This window comes from Ursus arctos, unplaced genomic scaffold (genome assembly GCF_023065955.2).
Source record: "Ursus arctos isolate Adak ecotype North America unplaced genomic scaffold, UrsArc2.0 scaffold_3, whole genome shotgun sequence".
Lineage (NCBI taxonomy): Eukaryota > Metazoa > Chordata > Mammalia > Carnivora > Ursidae > Ursus > Ursus arctos.
In genome coordinates, this window is record NW_026622985.1 from 101196716 (window position 1) to 101217629 (window position 20914).

Genomic DNA, 20914 nt, shown 5'->3' on the forward strand with positions numbered 1-20914 from the left:
ACGTGGCCGCCAGTGGGCGTGGTCGCAAGTGGACTTGGTGTCTGCAGGCAGGGCTGTGTCAGCTCTCATGACCGCGACATTCGGAGGGGGATGGGAAACTGCCCAGCGCTGACCTGCCCCGGGCGCTGGTGAGATGGTGCCCAGCGGGTCTGGCCAGTAAGGGCAGGTTGCCGCTGACTGTGGGAGGTAGGGATGAGGGCCGCGGTGGAGCAGAGCTGACTGTGGCCCAAGGGGGCTGGCCAGGCTGTGACCCAGCACCCTCACGCTCCCAGGACTTTATCAACCAGCAGGTGTGCGTACTGCGGTGACCCCAGATTTAGGGTCTCGGTGTGAAGAGTGGCATTGTGAGATTCTTGAATTACTCAGGTTATAGAATTGCAGGGCACAGCTCTTCCATTTTCTTCCTGTAAGATTACATCTAACGGTTTCTATTAAAAAAAAAAAAAAAACCAACAGAGTCTCAAGCAACAATTTCATAAAAATGCATCCCCGAATCGCTTGGCAGTGAAGCCCGCGGTGTTGGAAGGGGAATAGTTGGAACCACCCCAGGCTCGGTCTCTGGAGGCGACTGGGGGAGGGCGCGTGTCAGGGTGAGTTCAGAGCCTCCTGTAAGATGGGTGACTGATCCCTCACCCTGCCCTGCTTGCTTCCCTGCTGAGCTCGCCGCCACCTGGTGAGGGTCCGGGGGAGCACTGTATTGTTCTCTGTAGCCCCCCAACTGCCCCGGTCTTCCAAGGGATCTTGAAGCCCCTCAGGACCAGGGGCTGCAGCCCCTCTGTCAGAGTATACACTGGTGCATACTGCGGGCTGGGTGTTGTCAGGGGAAGAAAGCCCTCCTGGTGAATGGGAGACGCACATCCCAGGTCAGTCCAGAAGGAAGTGCCATTGTGATAACAGGGACCTCCAGCAGGTGTCTGCGGCCGCGGGGCTGGGACCTGGGGTCAGAGCAGTCCTGCAGGGTCATGGGCGTGGGGGCGGAGCGCTGGCGCCACCTGAGCGCCCCTGTGCCGTGGGACGAAGGCTCTGCAGGGGGTCTTACACGGGTTCTGTTTCCTTCCGGAATGCTGGCTCCACCCGTCTCGGAAGGTCTCGGGGCGTCTTCAACCCTGTTGTCCGGTTAGGGCTGGTGCCTCGGGGCTCCCAGCCTGCTACGGAACCCAAGTTCTGACCTCAGCTTGTCCCCCCAGTGCGTGCCTTCCCCAGGCTCTAAGGAACCGTTCCCTTCGGATTTCACTTCCAGAAGCTGTGCTGGGAGGCGCCTGGGGGCTCAGTCAGTTCAGCCTTCGACTCCTGGTTTCGGCTCAGGTCCTGATCGCTGGGTCGTGAGATCGAGCCCCGCGTGGGGCTCTGCGCTCGGCAGGGAGTCTGTTTGAGATTCTCTTTCTCTCCCTCTCCCTCTGCCCCTCCCCCTGCAGACATAAATAAATAAATAAATAAATAAATAAATAAATCTTTAAAAAAAATAAGTTGCGTTGGACTCTTTCTCAAACCTGCTTCCTTTCTGCCACACTGTTCTTTATTTTTTCATTATTTAATTTTATTTATTTATTTATTTATGTATTTATTTAATTTTTAAAAAAATTATATTATGTTAGTCACCATACAGTACATCCCTGGTTTTTGATGTAAAGTTCCATGATGCATTAGTTGTGTATAACACCCAGTGCACCATGCAATACATGCCCTCCTTACTACCCATCACCAGCCTATCCCATTCCCCCATCCCCCTCCCCTCTGAGACCCTCAGTTTGTTTCTCAGAGTCCATAGTCTCTCATGCTTCATTCCCCCTTCTGATTACCCCCCTTTCTTTATCCCTTTCTTCTCCTACCGATCTTCCTAGTTCTTATGTTCCATAGATGAGAGAAATCATATGGTAATTGTCTTTCTCTGCTTGACTTATTCCACTTAGCATTATCTCCTCCAGTGCCGTCCATGTTGCAGCAAATAGCTAAATCGTGGAAGGAACCAGATGCCCTCCAACAGACGACTGGATTAAGAAGCTGTGGTCCATGTACACTGGAATATTACTCAGCCATCAGAACGAGTTCTCACTGTCCTTCTCACATGCCGTTGGGAACGTTCAAACGCGCGTTACTGCCTGTGTTGTCGTGTCGCCTGCATCTCTCCCCGTGTCAGCTCTCTCTGCCCCTGTGGTCCTCTTCCTCCTGCGGTAGTGCTTGCTTCTGGGGAGCCGATCCAGTCCTCTGGGGTGCGTCCTTCTGGGGACGTCAGTTGTCCACCCAACTGGTTTTGCCCAGATGCTCGGCACCTGAGGGTTCTGCTGGGCGCACCTTTGAACCCTCCTTGTCTGGTTTGGGGTTCCTGTGCCGTGCGGGTCGGGTGGACTGGCGCCTGCCCCCTCCCTCCCCCCGTCTCCTGGTGCCTTTCTCTCCCGGCAGGACAACTGGGCCGGCCAGTGTCCAGGCTGTTCCCGTCGTTGCTGGGTTCCGGGCAGAGACGTGTCTCAGGTGGCTGGTACCAGCCGGCAGGGATTTTATGAACTGCTAAGTACAGCCACTATTAGGAACGACACCGTATGAATCGAAAATTTGTATTAACACACGGGGGCCACTTCCTCGTTCCTTTGACTCCCTTTGCCCCCTCTCTAGCAGCTGTGTTCGTCCCGCTCCCTTCCCGGTCCCTCACCGCCCTTCCCTTGTTGAAATCACTCCTCGCAGGGGTATGTGCGTCACAGGAGTCAGTGGGCGAGTGATGGAGGAGGCGTTGCTGATGCTGATGGAAGTGGAAGGTGGGCGGCCTGGAAGGCCAGCGTTCTGCGGGGAACGGTTGGCTCTGTGGCCCCGACGATGAAGAGGACTGGCTATGTCGCTACCATGTGCTGGCTGAGTGCACATCTTACAACAGGCTCAGCGCATCTCTGCGTGTCCACGGTCGCAGAGAGAGCCGGCTCTGGACGCTTTCCAGCACACCACCTCCCTGGGCCACCTGTGCGGGGTCAGAGCCGGCGGCTGAGAGCCAGCCCCCGGCCCTTGCGTGGCTCGGTGTCCACACTCGCCCGCACCGACCATGGGTTCCTCCTTTGTCTTCTCTGTGCAGCTGGTATGCACCACGTGTTTCCAGTACGTTTTGTCCAGCATTCCTAAATATTCACGGTGGGAGGGGAACATTCCATGGCGTGGAGGTCTGCCACGTGCATTCTGACGCGTGCTTCTCATGAGATCCTCCCCGGTGTGACGCGTGCCCCTGACGCATCAGGGACCCCAGCGTCAGGAACTCACGGCTGGGGAAGCACAAGTCCACGGCTGCCCGGCCGAGACTCGGATGTGAGGCAGACTCGGGAAAGGGGAGTCTGAGAGACAGATGTAACTGGGTGTCCATCCAGCGAGACCCGGGGGCTGGTGTCTCGAGGAACGCACACCAGCGCCTGGGGGGACACGGGCACTGTGAGCAGTTACCCGATTCCATGACAAGCTGACTCCACACGCAGCCCCGCGTCGCTGTGGTCGCTGAGGCGGCAGAGGACAGGCCACAGCGCCCACCCCGTGCTGCCACCGGTCCCTTTGTCAGGATGAAAAGTCCTGAGCGCGTGTGTGTCCTCTTGGGGGAGGCGTGTCCCTGTGCAGCCACCCTGATGTGCCGGGATGGCCGTTTCGCGGTGAGAGGTGGAGCCCAAGGCCGGGGCAGGAAGGGTCACCGCGGCTGCCCCTGTGCTCACACCGCACAGACGTGCAGGAGGAGTGGGCGCTCTGCACAGGGCACCGCCCCTGCTGGTCCCGGAGATCCTCAACCATCTTCCACGAAGGGAAGCTCTGGCCCTCCGCGCACAGCTAACCCTGCAAAGGCCCCCACCTGCTGCCCCGCCTCCAGGAGCAAAGGATGGGCAGGGACAGTTGCTCCCTCCTCCCCAAATAAAGACCATACAAATGTGAAATCAAAAGTTTAATCTGACACAATTAAATATATTTATATATCTCACACTGGAGGATTTCTTCCGAAACATAAGAAGTTAGAAATTACAAGTAGGTATATGCTTCCTATATTCAGATAAATTAGTTTCTATTCATTATTTAGGTTCCAGATAGGGAGAAACAACTCTGGCAAAAAATTATAGATCTATCGGAGCAGATGACATGACGGGACCACTTAAAGACACACACAGTATTTTGGCATCTTCCTCCCCGGTCACGGGCCGCGCTCCTGACGCTCCTGGTGTCTGGGATGCAGTGTCTATTTAGGGCGGGAGACCGTGTGCAGTAAGCAGGACGGGGAGGGTACCGGGGGGTATCCACACCTAACCCTAGGCCGAAAGCAGCCGCATACAGAGCTGTGTGCACGCCTTCTTAGAAACCATCGCTGAGTCCAGCGAAATGAGTTCCTCCATCTCCGGGGTGGGGGTGGGGGTGGGGTGACAGTCCGAACCGCCTCTAGACGCCTGTGTCTGTGCGAGTCACACAGTGTCTGACCTAGGTGACCCGGGAGAGGCCTAGGAGATGCTGCCTTTTCCACTTTTCTCCCTGGTGCTAGGATCTCACACCCAGTAAAACAAAAAATGTACGCTGCCCTGCATCTCCTTCTGGGAATGGGGTACCCAGGGTCTCCTCTGGACACAGGCAGGGCCCAGGACATCCCCTGAGAGGGGAGCACAGGTGCCTGCTGGGGGGTAGTGTGCTCCTCGGGGACCCCGGAGTTTGTTACCTGCCAGGTGGGTTCCCCCAATTCTGGTCATCCCCAAGGAAAGAGTTTATTAGCTGCAGCCGCTTTTGCAATGTGTGAATCCATATTTTAAAGTTAAAAATGTGTCTCAAGACTGGCTGCCAATGCGAGGCCTCACCTGGGGCAGCTGGCCTGGGACGCGTGTGCCCGGAGGCCCCGGCCCTTCTCTGGGGGGTGGAGGATAGAGACGGGCTGTCAGCAGTGCTGGGGGCAGGTGTTGGGCAGCCCGCCTGGGAACAGCGGGGAGACGCAGTGACAATGTTATTATTTCCCCCAAAGCTGCAGCATGGTAACAGTTTGTTGCTCTAACTCCTGAACAAGCCAGGGGTTCCTCCCGGTGATAAGCCTTCTTAGAGGCAAATGCCAGATGTCTTTGCTACACCCGGCGCTCTGCACGTGGTGCCCCGCCCGCTTTCTCTGGGTCCCCTCCCCGCAGAGCCCGCCCATCCTTCACAGCCCGCGGGCCAGCCCTCTCCTTGGAGACGGTGCACAGACCCCTGCAGCATCAGTAGGACGCTGTTTGCAATTAAGAATGTGAATGTGTGCTTTAAGGAAAAGTGTTTTTCTTTCAAGGAAGTGAAAACAGATAGAGTGATTGTCTCTGTGATTGGGTGATTCCACAAATTTCCCCTTACTATGATTTGGTTGAACACGAATGCACACGGTAACCGGAGGCAGGGACACTGAGGACACACAAGTAAGTCGCGCCGCGATTCCCAGTGACGGTGGCGGGTGCGGGCTCTCCCAGCCTCGGCCGGCAGCTCACTGCGGGAGGGCCCTGAGGATGGCGTTCACCTCTTCTGCCACCGCCGTCAGCGCAAACTCGAACTGCTCCTGGGGGACGAGAAGGGAGGAAGAGGTGAGTGCGACCACGTCCTCTCCACTCCAGCCTTTAGCTCTGCTGTGTTGTTCTGCAGAAAGAAAGGGTTCAGAAAAAGAAGAAAGGTTGCCTATCTCCCTAGAAAGGAGAGGACGGTGGTTTGCAAGATAAGACGCCACGTTGATGGGGATTAGAATTTCTCACATGGGAAAGCTCATCTTTTATCACTGGGAGGCACCTACAAGGCACCAGCATGCGGGAGCCCCGCCTGGTCCCCTCTGGTTGCACAACGCGGGTGACGGCAGAGTGCGGGGCCCCCGGCGGCCAGGGCAGATGCAGACACCGGCCGCTCTGAGCTCCAGCCCTGCCACAGAGCCAGCCACGTGACCTTCCCTTGAAAGGCGGAGCGGTAGTGTCACCGCCGTCATGGGCATCGACCCAGCGTGCAGCCCGGCCCCACCCTGTTGCACCTGCCGGGAAACCCCACCTCAGCCACAGCGTTTCCAGCCTTAGACGTGCGTGTGCACGCGAGCTCCTGGTCACGGGCACACGCTGGACGGGGCCTGCCGTCTCACACGCAAAACCTGCCGAGACCAGAAGGTAGAAACGAGGGCGGTGTTGGGACTGTTCTCTCCCCTGGAAGTGGAGGGCTCGGTAGACGGGAACAAAGCCGACCCCTCCACGGGGGTCACAGGCCATTCCTCGGCACACGTCACTTGCCACACGGCGCCCCCGACGCCACGTGGCATCGGGAAATGGGCCCCTCCCGATCATAGCAGAGAAGTCACTGGAATCGTAAGCCATGTGCACAATCACCTCCTGAGAGCTTCTGATGAAGGAAAGCCATATGGACGGTTTAAATCCTTGAAATTCAAGTGGCAGCGTAGCTTCAAATCCAAAAATCATGATTAAGACCCACTTCGGATGCCCAGTAAGTGGCAGACACCACAGGAAGGTGGGATAACTTAACGCTCACGTCGGGACAAGACTGTGACTGGTGTTTGCACTGGCCCCGAAGGAATGACCCGTGTGGACCAACGCGGTGTCTTTGCTAGCGGGCACACAGCCCCCCGAGGCACGTTCTGGAAACTGCCGTCAAGGGCGCACCCAGTCGAGTTTGCTCAGCAGTGGCCCCAGGCTGGAGGCGAGGGAGGCCGGCCCCGTGTGCCCGGCGCCCTCCTGCGGCCTCGCTTCTCATGGTCGACCGCCAGCTCCCGTGGCGCAATCTGACTGCGTCTGTTCACACGAACAGCCCTCAGGCAACCTTCTTGTCTTCTGTGCAGGAGGATTCAGAGTATGGCACTCTTTTCCCCACAGAAATCTCCCTTTAGAGGGGCGCCTGGGTGGCTCAGTCATTAAGTGTCTGCCTTCGGCTCAGGGAGTGATCCCCGGGTCCTAGGATCGAGCCCCGCATCGGGCTCCCTGCTCAGCGGGAAGCCTGCGTCTCCCTCTCCCTCTGCTTGTGTTCCCTCTCTCAGTCAAATAAATAAATAAATAAAACATTAAAAAAAAATCTCCCTTTTGTTAAACTGAACCTTAGGGGAAGTTCTGTTCCGTGGAGTACCGTCGGGCAAAGCGGTCACGCATTAAGACAGAGTCATGGCTTTGATGTGCTTATTTCTTTATACTTTGAAATTCCAGGAACTGCATTTACGGACACACTTCAAGACAACTTTTGAACCTCCACCCAGAGGAAGAGGGTTGATTCTTGCCGGGACGCTCCGTGAGGCAAGTTCTCTGCTCTCCCTCCTCTCCCTTCCTGGCAGGGCCTGGGGGCCACCCCCTGGGCCTCAGGACCTCGTGCCGCAAGGTCCTTTTTGGCAAACAGGACGCAGACAAGACAGCCGAATGGTGTGTGCACTGTGTTAGGCACCGTCCCCACGGTTTTGCCCAGATCCACCCTGGAGTCTGTGTTCTGGGCGTCCTCGGACCATCTGGGGTGGAGGAGGCCTGCCTGAGAAGTACCCAGGAGCAGGCAGCGAAGAAGTGAGCCTTGAATGGCCGATTTCCTGCAGGCTGTCTGTGGAGACAGCCCAAAGCAGCATCGAGAGTCAGGCAGAGACAGAATCTGCTTTTTACCCCTGGTTCTAAAGCGGCACTGCTCACCAGGCCCCGGTTCTCCACCCCCGAGCCTCCTGTGCGGCTGCCGTGGCCATGTGGGGCCAGACCATCCAGGGACGGGGCACTGACCCTGCCGTGCTGGCCCTCGCGAGGCCACCGCCAAGTCGCGTGGTCAGTCTAGTGGGATGGACCTTCCCCGGGCACAAAACCTGCAGGTTACTTGTCACCTGCTGGCATCATGATAAAGCAGGACAGCGAAGAGACGTGAACAGTGCCAAGTCTCTCTGCCAGGACACCACTCGTTACCGAGAAGAATAACCTGGGGGACCCCCCTGAGCTGAGTGACCTAAGCTCACCTCCCTAGTAGGGAGAGCAACCAGGGTCACGTGCCTCCTTCTGGGACATTCCTGCCTGAGATACACAACCGGAACCGATCACAGGAATGTCGAACCAACCCCAGCAAGAGACAGTCTGAGAAAACCGAGCCACACCTGCCAGTTCTCTTCTGAAGACCTCTCAAGGCCACCGAGCTGTCCCACAAGGCGGGATGGAGGGATGTATGACTGAGTGCATCTGGGGTGGTCCTGCTCCAGGGAAAGGTCACTGGGGGCACGGATGAGCTGGGACAAGGTCTGCACCCGAGGAAATGGCTCATACTGGCCGCGGTCACCTGTGGTTACATAAGGTACTAGCAGCGGGAACCTGGTGAGGGTACATGGGAATGAGCTGTATTATTTCTGCAAGTGTTTTGCAGGCTGAAATAATTGCAAAACTAAAGAAACACCCTAGGAAAACAAAGTGTGCCATGATTGAGGAAGTCCCCTCATGCCAATCAAATGTGATGGCCGTGACAGCCCCACACGCTATAGCGGGACGGGCTGAGTGCACGGTGCTCGTGACAGCCCTTCGGGGCCGTGCGTGCACAGTTTGAGCTGCTTGTGCCCCAGCTCTGCTCACACGCCCAGATGCCAGAGCCTGGGTGGAGGTCACAGGTGTGGCTGGTGTGGCTGGCGTGGCTGGCGGGGGAAGGGCTCGGCTGGAGCAGCCCTTGATTCTTTGAGACTTCTTGGGACTCTGCTTAGAATAGGTTTGTGGTTCTGTAAGAGAATGAAATTAAATTTGCCCCAGTGTTTGGGGTTGACTTCGGCCATAAAGAACCAGCCAGGTGACTCTGTCAAGGTATTTTAGGAAATGATCTTCCGGTTCAAAATGTGCTCAGCTTAGCCTTACGGGGCGTGTGGCTTTGTTCTCAACAGAGTGATTGGGACGTGGCTGTCTTCTCTCCCGTCCAGCTCAGACCCCGCGTGACCTGTGACTTCTCCTGGTAACATTCAGACAGAAGGGGGCTGGCAGCTGCTGGCACTTTCCAGGGGGAGCAGTGAGCTGCCAGGAGGTGGGGTGACCTCCCTGGGGCCCCAGAACTGTCACCACCAGGCGCAGAGCACAGTCCTCGGGTGCTTGGGTCAGGTCTGCTTCGTGGGAGTGCTTTTTACAACTTCAAGTCCTCTTAGGCACAAGGAAGGGCATCTTTTAGTGATTTTGGCCTTTTGTGTAGGTGTTAATAGCATCGGGGTGTCAGGACTACCCTGAGAAAGGGAAGAGTCTGCATCGTATGACTTCAGGACCTTTCTGGAACAGACGTGTGGGAGCTTGCGTCGTCGTTGGACACGGATACTTCCGAATGCTAAGGGAACATCAGAGTTAGCTCGTTTCTAGCTCCGGTTCACCCAAAGCCAACCAGCTATCTCGTGTTCTCTCTTGTTCCAAATGTGGCCTTTTCAGTAAGAACACAAATCAGCTGTTTTGAGGTGCTAGAGGACCCGCGTACACCCTGGGGACATTCGATGCCCACACGGCAGAGCTGTGGTTCTGAGGGCCAGAAATAGGGGAGTCTGGCAGGATGTTTAGTGAATCCAGAACATTCCCCTGCAAGGATGCTGGGGTTTACCACTGACCTCTTTTTTTTCTTTTTTTTTAAAGATTTATTTATTTTGGAGAGAGAGAGAGAGATAGAGAGGGAGAGAAAGAGCGTGCAGAGGGGAGGGACAGAGGCAGAGGGAGAATCTCAAGCAGGCTTCCCGCTGAGTGTGGAGCCCAGTGTGGCTCAATCCCATGGCCCTGAGATCAGGAATCAGACGCTAAACTGACTGAGCCGCCCAGGCACACCTATCATGGAGCTCTTTTTATAAAAATGTAATGCTCGCCCCCTTCCCCAGATCTGCTGGGTGGAGGGCTCCCAAGACTGGAGATCCTACTGCATTTTTTTTTCTGCGTTTTTTTTTTTTTTTTTTTTTGCTGAAATGCTGGGGGGGTTGCTGAACCCCTCCCTGGAGGGGCCTCTAAGTCTCACCTGGGACCTGCATGGGAGACGCTCAGCCCGGTTCTCCTCTCTCCTTGCTCAGAAGCACCTGCAGAAAGACACCCCTGTCACCCCCCCCCCCCCCGTCCCCAAGGACGGGCCGGCAGTACCTTTGTCTGCACCATGCCCGGTCTCTGGTCCCTCAGGTGCTCCAGGGTCGCTGCGATATCAATCTCCTTTGCACCTACAACGAACAACACACACAGATGGGGCTGGGCTCAGACAGGACCCGCGCTCGCTGTCACTCGCCTGCGTCAGGCTCCCCTCGGGCTGAGAGGCCAATTCAGAATGATGACACTCATGCCTCAGCCGGCCGGCGGGCAGCTGCCAGGTCTGTGCTCGTCTAGAAAAACGAGGCGCGGCAGTTTTCACCAGCATTCATTCAGGAACGTGGGGCTGAGACATTGCTGTCAGATGCCCATCTAGGTACTTATGACGGTCATCGCTGCGAGAGACGACAACTTGGTGATTTTTGTGTGTGTGGCATTTAGGAGAATGTTTTAGAAGTAGGAAGCATATAAGCTTTAATTTCAATTGTGTAGGATTTTTTAAATTTTATGTAGTGAGACATTAGACTAATACATCTCTTCCGTCTTATATTAGCTGTTAAAGGTGAGCTCCCAGTGAGAGTTCCAAACGTCAAGAAAAGGTAGAGATGCCCTTGTGCGTGTTCCCTGCAGAGTTTCACCGAGAGACCCCTCCCCACAGACAGCATATGTCTCATGGGAGCTGTTTCGGGCTTCACAGAAATAATACCATTTGGGTTTGAAACTTTGACCTTATCATTAATTCAACACGTGTTCTCTTTTTTCTATTTCTAGTAGACAGACGAAGAACAGCGCTGGGTCCCAAGCCCCCAAGGAGCTGAGACGCGTCCACCAATATGTAAATGCAAAATGTGGGAACTGGGAGCACGCGGTCGCCTGAGGTGGACTAGGACCCACGAGTCAAACTGGGTGCCCTGTTCCGAGCATCGTCTCGGCTCGTTACAACACAGTGGAGCGGGAGCTGCCACCACCCCCGCTGTGGGGGAGACCGAGCCTCGTCCCGGTGGGACAGCCCGTCTATCCCTGGTCACACAGAGCAGGCGGCCGCGATGGTCAGCAGCCAGGCTGCACCAGGCAGAAGGGGCGAGAGGCCCCGCCTGGCCTTCTCTGTCTGCACAACCTAAGTGAGCACGTCGCTCCCCTCGGGCACAGACCAGGACAACGGACTTGAAATTGCTATGGGGGTTGTAATTTTTCGAGTCCTAGGGCTCTGGGGCTCATTCGGGGCAGCCCGCAATGTTTTCCGAGCACAGCAGGTTGAGATGGGCAGAGAGGGAGAGAGGTGGGCAGGGGAAGTCCTGAGACACAGCCCAACCAAACGTCTCTGCATAAATAAAGGAGAGCCAGCAGGAAGGACAGACGATCTGGCACCATGTCCCCACTGTGGCCGGCCACCCCCATGCCCTCAGTCTCCACCCCCGTCCTCGAGTGGACACGATGGGGGTGCTCGCGTCTCCTGAGGCTGTGGGGACGGCGCTTGGCACGTCGCAGGCTCCCAGTGAATGTGGTGGCCTTACGGGAACTAAGCCGCGGTCCTTCCGGATACGGAATACCATCCTACTGGGTACGGGAACACCACGAGTTTCCCCGAGTGTTAAATCAGGGGCTTCACAGGAAGGAGAGGAAAACTCTGTCTTGAAACCGTCCCCCAGGGAGCTTGGCAGTTGGGGTCCACTGAGAAACTCATTCAAGGAAAAGACAGGGGTCAGGTCCTGGGCAGGCTGCTCTTCAGGTGTTGAAGAGGCTTCAGTAAACACAACCTTGTTTTAAAGGGAACCTGTGATCTCTGTTCTGTTCCGTGGGTCCACGTGTCTGTTTTTATGCCAGTACCAGACTGTCTTGATAATCACAGCTTTGTAATAGAGCTTATAGTCTGGAATTGTGATGCCTCCTGCTTTGGCTATTTGGGGTCTGTTGTGGTTCCATACGCATTTTAGGATTGTTCTAGTTTTGTGAAAAATGCTGGTGGTATTTTGCTAAGGATTGCGTTAAATGTGTAGATTGCTTTGAGTAATACAGACATTTCAACAATGTTTGTCAAAAACAAGTGAACGCAGGGGAAGAGGGAAAAAAGGAGAGAGAGAACGGAACCCTAAGAGACTCTTAAAGACAGAGAACACACGGAGGGTTGATGGGGGGATGGGGTGGGGGATGGGCGAGTGGTGAAGGGCATTAAAGAGGGCTCTGGTGTGTAACACGGAGTGCTGTGTGTGAGCAATCACTGAATTCTGCTTCGGAAACCAACACTGCCCTGCGTGTTCACTACAATTTACATCAGAAAAATAAAGTTCAACAAGGGACCAAAAACAAGAAATAGAAATAAAGGGAACCCACGAATCTGAGACAGCCTGAAACAAAGAGTTTGCTCTACTACTAAATGGGGAGATGGAGAAGAGAGGGAGCCAAGTGGTGGGGTCTGGAGGCCACGGCGTGTGGGGCCTCCATGGCGGCCACGGTCTGAGGACCCGCTGCCACGCCTTCCCAGAGCAGGCCAGGCCCTCGGGGCCCACATGCGAGCTATGGGGATGACCGCCACAGAAATTGGCTGCTTCAAGACACAAGCCTGCCTTAGGAAGGTTAAATGCTACGTGGAGAGGGAGCGAGGGGGGCGCGGATTTGCTCCTCCCATGCGTGGCACTGCAGGTCTCCAGCAGGCGTGGTCGGAAGCACCCGGTGTGGGCAGCCGCAACCCGGCCTGCGGGCCTGCTCCCCGCACCTGCGGGCCCGGTGCCAGGTGCTCCCGGTGCGACCCTGCCCCAGTGTGAGGCTCCCCGCTGCTGTGGGGTCTCCAGCGGGCACGGCGCCGAGGGTCCTTGCGGGGTCCGACGCGGAGCGACATGACGCGGGCACGATTCATGGCACCGACGGCACGCGAGATGCTCGCACATTCTGGGGAATCAATTTGCTCGGATTCAGTCCACGCTGGCTCCCAGCCGTGCGCGTAGCCGATCCTTCCCACGACCTCAAGGTGTGGGGTGGACCCCAGTGTGACAGGCAGAGACGAGTCCCAGCCCTCCCGAAACGAAATCCAAGAGCCCCACGTAGGATCGGGACTTAGCTAGAACCCCTCTCTTTTTGAGGCAGTTCAGGGCACTTTCTTTTAGTCCTTGAAGCTGGCTTTAAAGCCTCTTCCAGCCGCTCTGTCATTCCGAGGGGCTGCTCCGTGTGCTGGGACCGCAGGCAGGCTGTCCCTGCTGGACGCCACGGCTCAGTCTGGGGACACGTGCAGCCCTCCCTCCTGGGCGCTGTCCACACGGACGATGGCCGCTGGCAGCTGTCCCGAGCCAGCAGGATCCTTGGATAAAATGCTACAAGTAGCCTCTCTTGTTTTGTTACATGAGGACGCCCTCTGGACCACTGTCTGTGAGGGAAAGGGAGGGACAGGAGGGGAAGGCTGATCTGGTCGTCCCTAGACAAGGAGTTTAAACCAGGCGGGGAGCTAGCTCAGAACCCCACTTTGCCTGGAGCCAGAGTCGGACTCTTGAGGAGGACAAACCACGCTTAAAACCGTCCAGAACTAAATTCGGGGAAGTGATGGAATTATAAAGTAAAGGCTGTTGTGTGGCGTGGATGGCTACTGTCCCCTTGCTTGTCAGGATTGCGAGAACAAGTTATTTGCAGTGTGTGCAGAGAGAGGAATTTACAGAACTAGCCCGTGGCCTGTCTGAGCGCTGGGGACACACGGGGAGGGCGGTCGGAGCGGCTCGGCACGCGGCTCCGTGGGGAGCACCAAACAGAACCCGCACTTATAAAGCCCATCGGCGGGGGCTGGGAGTCCTCCCTCACTTTATGAAGGGATTTGCTGAGGTCCCCCAAATCTAGGCAGCTCCCTCTAGTGCATTCAAAGTGAAGCCCTCTCTTCAGAAGTTCCGTTTTGCTGACAACACGTGAAACTCTAGGCGGACGGCCCTCCGGGGTGTGGGGCCCCGTGGGAAAGCACGTGCGCGGTCAGCAGCAGCAGAAGGCTGCACGCGAGCAAAGCCACGGCGGAGGTGTCTGTGCTTCCCGCCGAGACGCGCCACGACTACTCCCACAGCAGAGCGCCTGCAGGACTGCGCTCTGCGGCCCAGCGCAAGCTGTGCTCCCTGGACGGGAGGCGCCGCCCGGACCCAGCGCCACGGCCCCACGAGCGGCCACCCCTGCCCACCCCGGCGTCTGCCCCTGGGCGCTGCGGGGCTGGCTAGCGCGCACACCCGGCCCCTCCAGTGCGCGCTCCACGAACATTCATCACTGTTAGTCTCTATCTCACCCAGGGTTCATTGGTTTCCAAGTTTACGCATTGGCGAAATACATTTTTAAGACCGGAGAGGTTTTTAAGCTCTAGATAAAAAGTATTAACCGTTAAACAATGAACATCTAGCGATCACTAGTATGAAAGCATTAAAACTTTTTGTGTGTGTGAAAGAATGCATTCAAGAAATGGATTCACGAAAACCAAGCTCTTGATGGGGGTGGCTTCGAACTCTCCTGGAGTCTGCTTCCCGGCTGAGGGCTGGTGTGGACTGTCCACCCACTTTGGCCAGCGTGGCCTCTTCGCAGGTGCGCGCGACGAGCGGGAGCGTGGTCTGCGCATGCTCCCTGCTCCGCACGGCTTCCGGCAGCGCGTTCCGTGGTGAGGCTGAATACATGTAGATCAGTTTCCGTACGGTGTTTTTACCCACAAGGTCTGCAAACTGCGGGCCTCCCCTGTGCGCTTTTCTTCAAGGTATAATGGCAACGTGTGTCCAGCGTGCAAGAGGGAGAGCCTTCACTTTGCACGAGCAGGTGGTCTCCCTTCCGCCGTCAGGAGGCGCCGAGCAACGGCTCTGCTCTGGCTGAAGGCCTTTGAAGGCGCCAAGTGGCCCAACACTGCGGGAGGAGAGCCGGGCCCACCGCGCACGGCCACCGCTCTGCCTCCTTCCGCAGGACCAGAGCCGGCGGCTGTGGGCGCCACCCCCACAGGTGTGCACACGCACACGCCTGGCACGGGCTCGCACACACCGGACGCGCTCGCACACACCTGGCACAGGCTCGCACACGCCTGGCACGGGCTCGCACACGCCGGACGCGCTCGCACACGCCTGGCACGGGCTCGCACACGCCTGGCACGGGCTCGCACACGCCGGATGTGCTCGCACACACGCACGCGCTGTCCCGCGCCTTCTGTGCCAAACACTTTCTGATGCCCGTAACCACCTGGAGGCCTGTAAAGATCACAGCCGGGGGATTTCTGCTGACGTCTGAGATGAGTTAGAATCTCTTTGTCTGACTGGATCAAAGGAGACAAATCTGCATCTTAGTCCCTTGAAAATCAAGTATACCAGGACCCAAACTCAAAATATTTTTCATGTTTTTAAAAAAAACAAATTCTAAATCATTTTTCAGGAGAAATGGAGATGCCTCCAAGTCTCGGAAAGTGCGCACGCTCACTTCAAACCCACCGTGACTTTCAGGACTGCCGGAGAAGGTGGGGTTGCTCAGGGTCCTGACGGCCTGTCCTCCAGCGGGGGAGCCTCCACACCCCGGGGGCACCCACGGTCTCGGAGCACGTGCGCCCAGGTGTAAGTGAGCACACTGGCCACTGAGTGTGAAAAGGGACAGAAGAGGGGGGACGGCCCAGCACTCAGAGAGCATGCCGCCATGCACAGGTGTGGCTGCCTCTCATGCCAGCAGGTGCCGAGCGCACAGGGCATGAAGGGGGTGCAGAGGCAGCACGGGCTGTGGAAGCCCGCAGGTGTGGTCCAGCCTCCTGCATGAGGTTCCCGCAGCCCAGAGAAACGCCCGGGTCACGAATGTGCCCGAGTGTATCCTGGGAGGGCATCCGCAGCGGCAGGAAAGGGGCCTGCAGGACCCCCGCCAAGCCACCAGGAACGCCGACGGCTCACGCCGGGGAGTCTGCGGCTCAGGCAGGTTCTCCCGAGTGCCTGTGTGGTGGGCACCCAGAAGCCAGCCAGGCCGGGCCGCAAGGGCTGCTCTTGAACAGAGAAATAAGTCCTTCAGGGTGACTGACCCTCCACCGCTCACCAAAGTGGCAGCGCGGGCTCTGCTTGCCGCCCCCCCATCAGTCCTCACCTCTGCTTCTGACTCAGAAAGTCAGAGCCCATGGCCTGGCTGGGGACGGTGCTGAGCACAGTGATTCCAGGCTCTGTCGGTGCCCACGGCGAAGCACTGGGCCCCTCTTCCATGGACTCCTCCCGGCTTTGTGGAAATGGGGAAACAGACACCCTAAGGAGGCGTCAGGAGGAAGCCCAGAGGTTGGAAGGACAGCGCGGGACTGTTCTGTCCTACGTAAGCCCAGGTGACTGTGGGGGGTGCTTATGAAAGAGTCCCTAATTCAGAGGGCAGAGGCACCGTTCCCTATACCGCTGCCCCGGCCAGACAGCACCCTTTCTTGCTAAAGCCTCAGAACCCTACTTAACGCAGCCTGCGAGCTGCCACTGCCAAGGGACCAGGATGGCTGTGTGTGGGGACTTCCTGCCACCAGGAATGGACGGGGATCTCAGCAGGAGCAGGGACATGCCCTCACCGTGTGGGAAGGAAATGAGCACGAGGCAGGAACTGCCGTCCAGAAGGGCCTGGGCACAGGCAGCCTCCCTGGAGGCCTCTGGGGTCTCTAGGGAGAGGGTCACAGATGCGAGTGGAGCAGCCTCCCTGGGCTGGCGGTGGGCGGAGCTCTGCTGGAGAGCTGGCAGCAAAGCCACCGGGCATGTGTGGCAGGGCCCAGTGCGTGCAGCAGCCTGCCTGGGGGCAGCAGGACAGACGGGTGACGCCGCTCACGGAGAAGGGGGACAAGTACATGGACAAGCTGGCGGCCCTTGGTCCAGCAGAAGGAAGTGAGCTCACAGGAGGGATGGCCCAAACACCAACCAAGTCAGGGTGGGTTGACCCAGGTTTTGTGCTGTCTCAAGTGCGCTGCATGTCTGTGTGTCTGCCCACGGACTAGTCAGACTGGGGAGGAGCGCCGTGGGTGACCCCAGGAGGCCACGTGAGCAGATCTGACCCAGGAGGTGTGGGAGGGAGGGACTCTTGCTATGCAGGCCAGCCTCACGGGGACCCAGAGCCGTCAGCCCATCCCTGCACCGCTCATCCATGATGGCTCGCTCCACGGGACGGAAACCACTGAGGAGATGAGCCGTAGAGCACGGTTCCCAATATTTCCCAAACTTGTCATGCTCATGGTGCTTCCTCGGAGTGAGCGGCCCCGCCCTGTCTTGTCCTCTCCCTTAACCAGCTTGCCTACGGGGTGCCCTGGCCGGGGTCACAGCCCAGAGATGCCACTCCCGGGATGCTCCCCGAAGTCCGGGCTGCAGGTGGCCGAGAGCGTGTGGGACTCCCAGCTCTGCACACCCTCTGCCCCGTCCGACCCCGCGTGCCTGTCGCTGCCGTACCAGGCAGCTTGGGGTGGGAAGTGTGGATCGAGTGGCAACAAGCAGGTGAGGGAAGAACTACGCACACCCCCGACCGGCAGCGCTCACGAGGGCCCCGCCCCACCCACGTCTCCCGCGACAGTGGCACTCCCCGTGTTCTGGCCACCTTGTCAGCCTGAGACGTCCATGAAGCTGGAGATGAGCGTTTCGGCTTTGAAGTCACGCTGAAGCCAGACTCTCTGTGAAATTCCTTTTCCTCTGGTTCTTCAGGTTTTAATGCTTCAGCCACACATAAAAAAAGCGATATTGCCCCCTTGACACACACCATTCTTTGTGGCCTGTTCTCCCAACCAGTCTTGTCTGTGGCAGAGCCGGCCATGTGCATGGCCACGGATGTGCCCACGGTGAGGACACGCTCGGGCCTCCTGCATACTCCACCCCTCTCGTCCAGCCAATCCCGCCAGCCCCTGCCTGCAGTGTTGCTTCCCGACTGGCTCCAGACTGACCTGAGTCAGTGGGTCTGCCATTCCAGGCCCTAAACAAACTCTCCCCAGCTCCCCTGCTCACCCAGTCCCCGACCACGCCCGCCGCCCGTGTCTCTGCGTGCTGACTCTAGGGGTCTTGCCACCCTCTGCCATCTCAACCTGCTAGGCTCTGACATTTGCAGAAAGACCAGGGCTCTGCGTCGACCGGCCAGCTGGAGGCCCCCTGGCAGGTCGCCAAACCTCTGAGATCTAATGCCTCAGTTTACAACAAAGCGTCTGAACGAATGAGCCTCAGGCCCCCTTCTGTTCTGAGGGCAACAGTCCATAGCTCTGGTCAGCACTCTGCCCTAGGTGGGGGTGAGGCACCCCCAGGACCGTGCACCCCAGGTGAGGGTCCTCATGGCACGTACCACCCCCACAATCTCCGAGCTTCAGGCTCCGTCTGTTTCTCTCCACAGAGGATAAACTCAGGGAGGGTGACCTCGTTTTCTTGCCTTGTTCACCATGCCTCTTCCTACAATGGCCTGGCAAGGTGCTCTGTAAACACCAGGTTGAAACGACACTTCTATGGCTTTGCCACAAGAAAGACATTGCAGTATGGTAGCAGTGGTCATGAGGCCTGGCGGGACCCAGGCGAGGAGAGAGGAGCTGAGGAGCCATGCAGCAGCACGTGAAAGGCCCTGAGCCCCAAGGTCAGAGAGGCTGCAGGCCCTGAGCACACAGGGGTGAGATGGGAGGGCTCAGCAGGGCCTCCGAGGGCTCGCTCTTTCAGATGCCATGTGGACGCTGCGTGGAGAACAGACGGGGTCAGGACTGAGCAGGGAAATCAGTGCAGAGGCCTCCGTGGCAGGGCTGGGGGAAACGGGGTGCCCACCCTCAGGGCTGTTCCCTAGCGCCGCGTGGTCCCGTGGGACTCCCTGCAATGACGAGGTGCTGTGTCACCCACCGTGGCGGTCCCGAGTCACGTGTGGCATCGGGTGCGCGATGTGTGGCCAGCATGACGGAGGCACTGATTTTCACGTTTTAATCCACTCACGTCAGCACGCGTGGCTAATGGCCGCGTATGGAACAGGGCATCTCTGGAGGAGTGACAGGTTTGAAAAAGTTCAAGGAGGCATGAGCTATTATAAGTCAGACATTTGGATAGTTAACAACACCATTATATACTGGAAAGTTAACCAGAAGCGTAGACGTTCCGTGTTCTCACCACAGAAAAGAATCCTGTCGCTGTGAGATGGTGGAGCTGCTCGCCGCCCTTACCTCGGCATCGGTTCATGACACACACGCGTCAGTCACCACGTTGTGCACCGTAAACCTACACGGTGTCGCACTGCAGTGGCAGCTCGGCAAGGCGGGAGACATTTTTAAGAAGCTATTTTGACATCGCTACCCGAAGTCGATCCTGAGTCAGGGTGTGAAGGCACACGCAGCAGGCAGGGCTCCTCGGCCGGTCCGGGGACCTTTCTGTCGTCTCTCCTGGCTCCCAAAGCCAGTGTCCCATCTTCTACTTGACCTGTATTGTTTTTTAAAGATTTATTTATTTATTTCAGAGAAACAGTGCGAGTAGGGGGAGGGGTAGAGGGAGAGAGAATCCGAAGCAGATTCCCCACTGACAGTGGAGCCTGACTCGGGGCTTGATCTCACGACCCCAAGGTCATGACCTGAGCTGAAATCAAGAGTCGACGCTCAACTGACGGAGCCACCCAGCGCCCCAACTGTGACCTATTAAAAGTTACCATCTCTTACAAGAAAACTTACGGGTAAATCTTTTTTTTTCTTTTTAAGAATAGGCCTCCTCGTGGGTGTAAGGTGAGAGTGCATGGGGGGTTCGACGTGCATTTCTTACACCAGACAATTCGCTGTGGACTTTAAAAATGTGTGGGTCTGTTTGCAGCACGGAAGGGGCAGCGGTACGACACCGTTATCAAGGACACGGGCCATGACGTCACGTCCCAGCGAGGTCACCTGACAGCTGTGCGACCCTGGGTGAGCGAAGCCCAAATGTCTTTGCCTGAGAAATGGTATAAAAGCGTTGCCATCCACGGAGCCCTGCATGACACCACCGAAATGTGAATATGTGAGAAACGAAGCTGGGGATAGGCTTAAAAAATTTCTGCCTATTTGCATGTCGATTATGTATTACTCAAGGGAAAACGTAGTTGTAATCAGCTAAATAAGTAACAACTGCACGTGATCATAGACAAAGGCCTAAAACGATGCACGAGTTAAGGGTCGTCACATCCACAGGTGAAGGCGAGGAGGCATGAAAACTCACCCTTCTTGCTTCACTAGTTTGTCACATTTTGACAGGCACGTGTATATTATTGCTTTTATTTATTTTTTGTTTTTTAGTTTCATTGAGTTTTAGATTTTAATTCCAGTGTCGTTAACATACAGGGTCATACTAGCTTCAGGAGTACGGTCTAGTGATTCACGTGGGGAAAATCTTCATGGCATTGGCTTTGGCAAAAGATTTGCTGGATACGACACTAAACGCAGAGGCAACAACAGGAAAAATAGACAAATGGGACTTCATAAACACAAAATGCTCTCGTGCACCAAGGACACCATTGAGAGAACGAAAAATCTTCTCCCATAGAATTTCCCCATTCTGTGGGAGGAAATATTTGCAAATGCCATATCTGATAAGGGATTAATATTCAGAATATATAAAGAACCTTTATAACTCAGTAACAACAAAAACCAAATAGCCCAATTAAAAAATGGGCAAAGGACTTGAGTAGACATTTTTCCGAAGAAAATGTCCAAATAGCCCACAAACGTGAAAAGACGCTCAACATCATAGTCATTAGGAAAATGCAAATCAAAACCACAGACACCACACACTTAGGACGGCTACTTCCAAAAACTCAGGGAATAGCAAATGCTGGAAAAGACGTGGCGTGATTAGACCCCTAGTGAGCCGTGGGCAGGAGAGCAAAGCGGGGCAGCCGCTGTGGAAAACAGTGTGGCGCGTCCTCTGTAGGGCAGTGTGGTTCAGCAATTGCACGCTGGGTCTGCACCCAGAAGAGGAAGAAGTGGAAACTCAGAGAAGCGTGTGCGCACCCACGTTCGCGGCAGCATGGGGCACAGGGCTGCAGGCTGGAAGCACCCCACGCGT

General features: G+C 56.6%; 1 protein-coding gene across 1 annotated transcript in view; it reads right to left on the reverse strand.

The window, feature by feature from the left end:
- Positions 1-3940: 3940 nt before the first annotated feature.
- Positions 3941-20914, reverse strand: part of PTPRN2 (protein tyrosine phosphatase receptor type N2) — a 742666-nt gene continuing 725692 nt past the window's right edge. Inside the window, exons 22-23 of the mRNA XM_057304523.1 lie at positions 10026-10099; positions 3941-5509 (exon numbers count right to left, since the gene is read on the reverse strand). Coding sequence (XP_057160506.1) covers positions 5438-5509; positions 10026-10099 — 146 coding nt within the window. The 3' untranslated portion in view covers positions 3941-5437. The remainder of the gene's footprint in view (positions 5510-10025; positions 10100-20914) is intronic.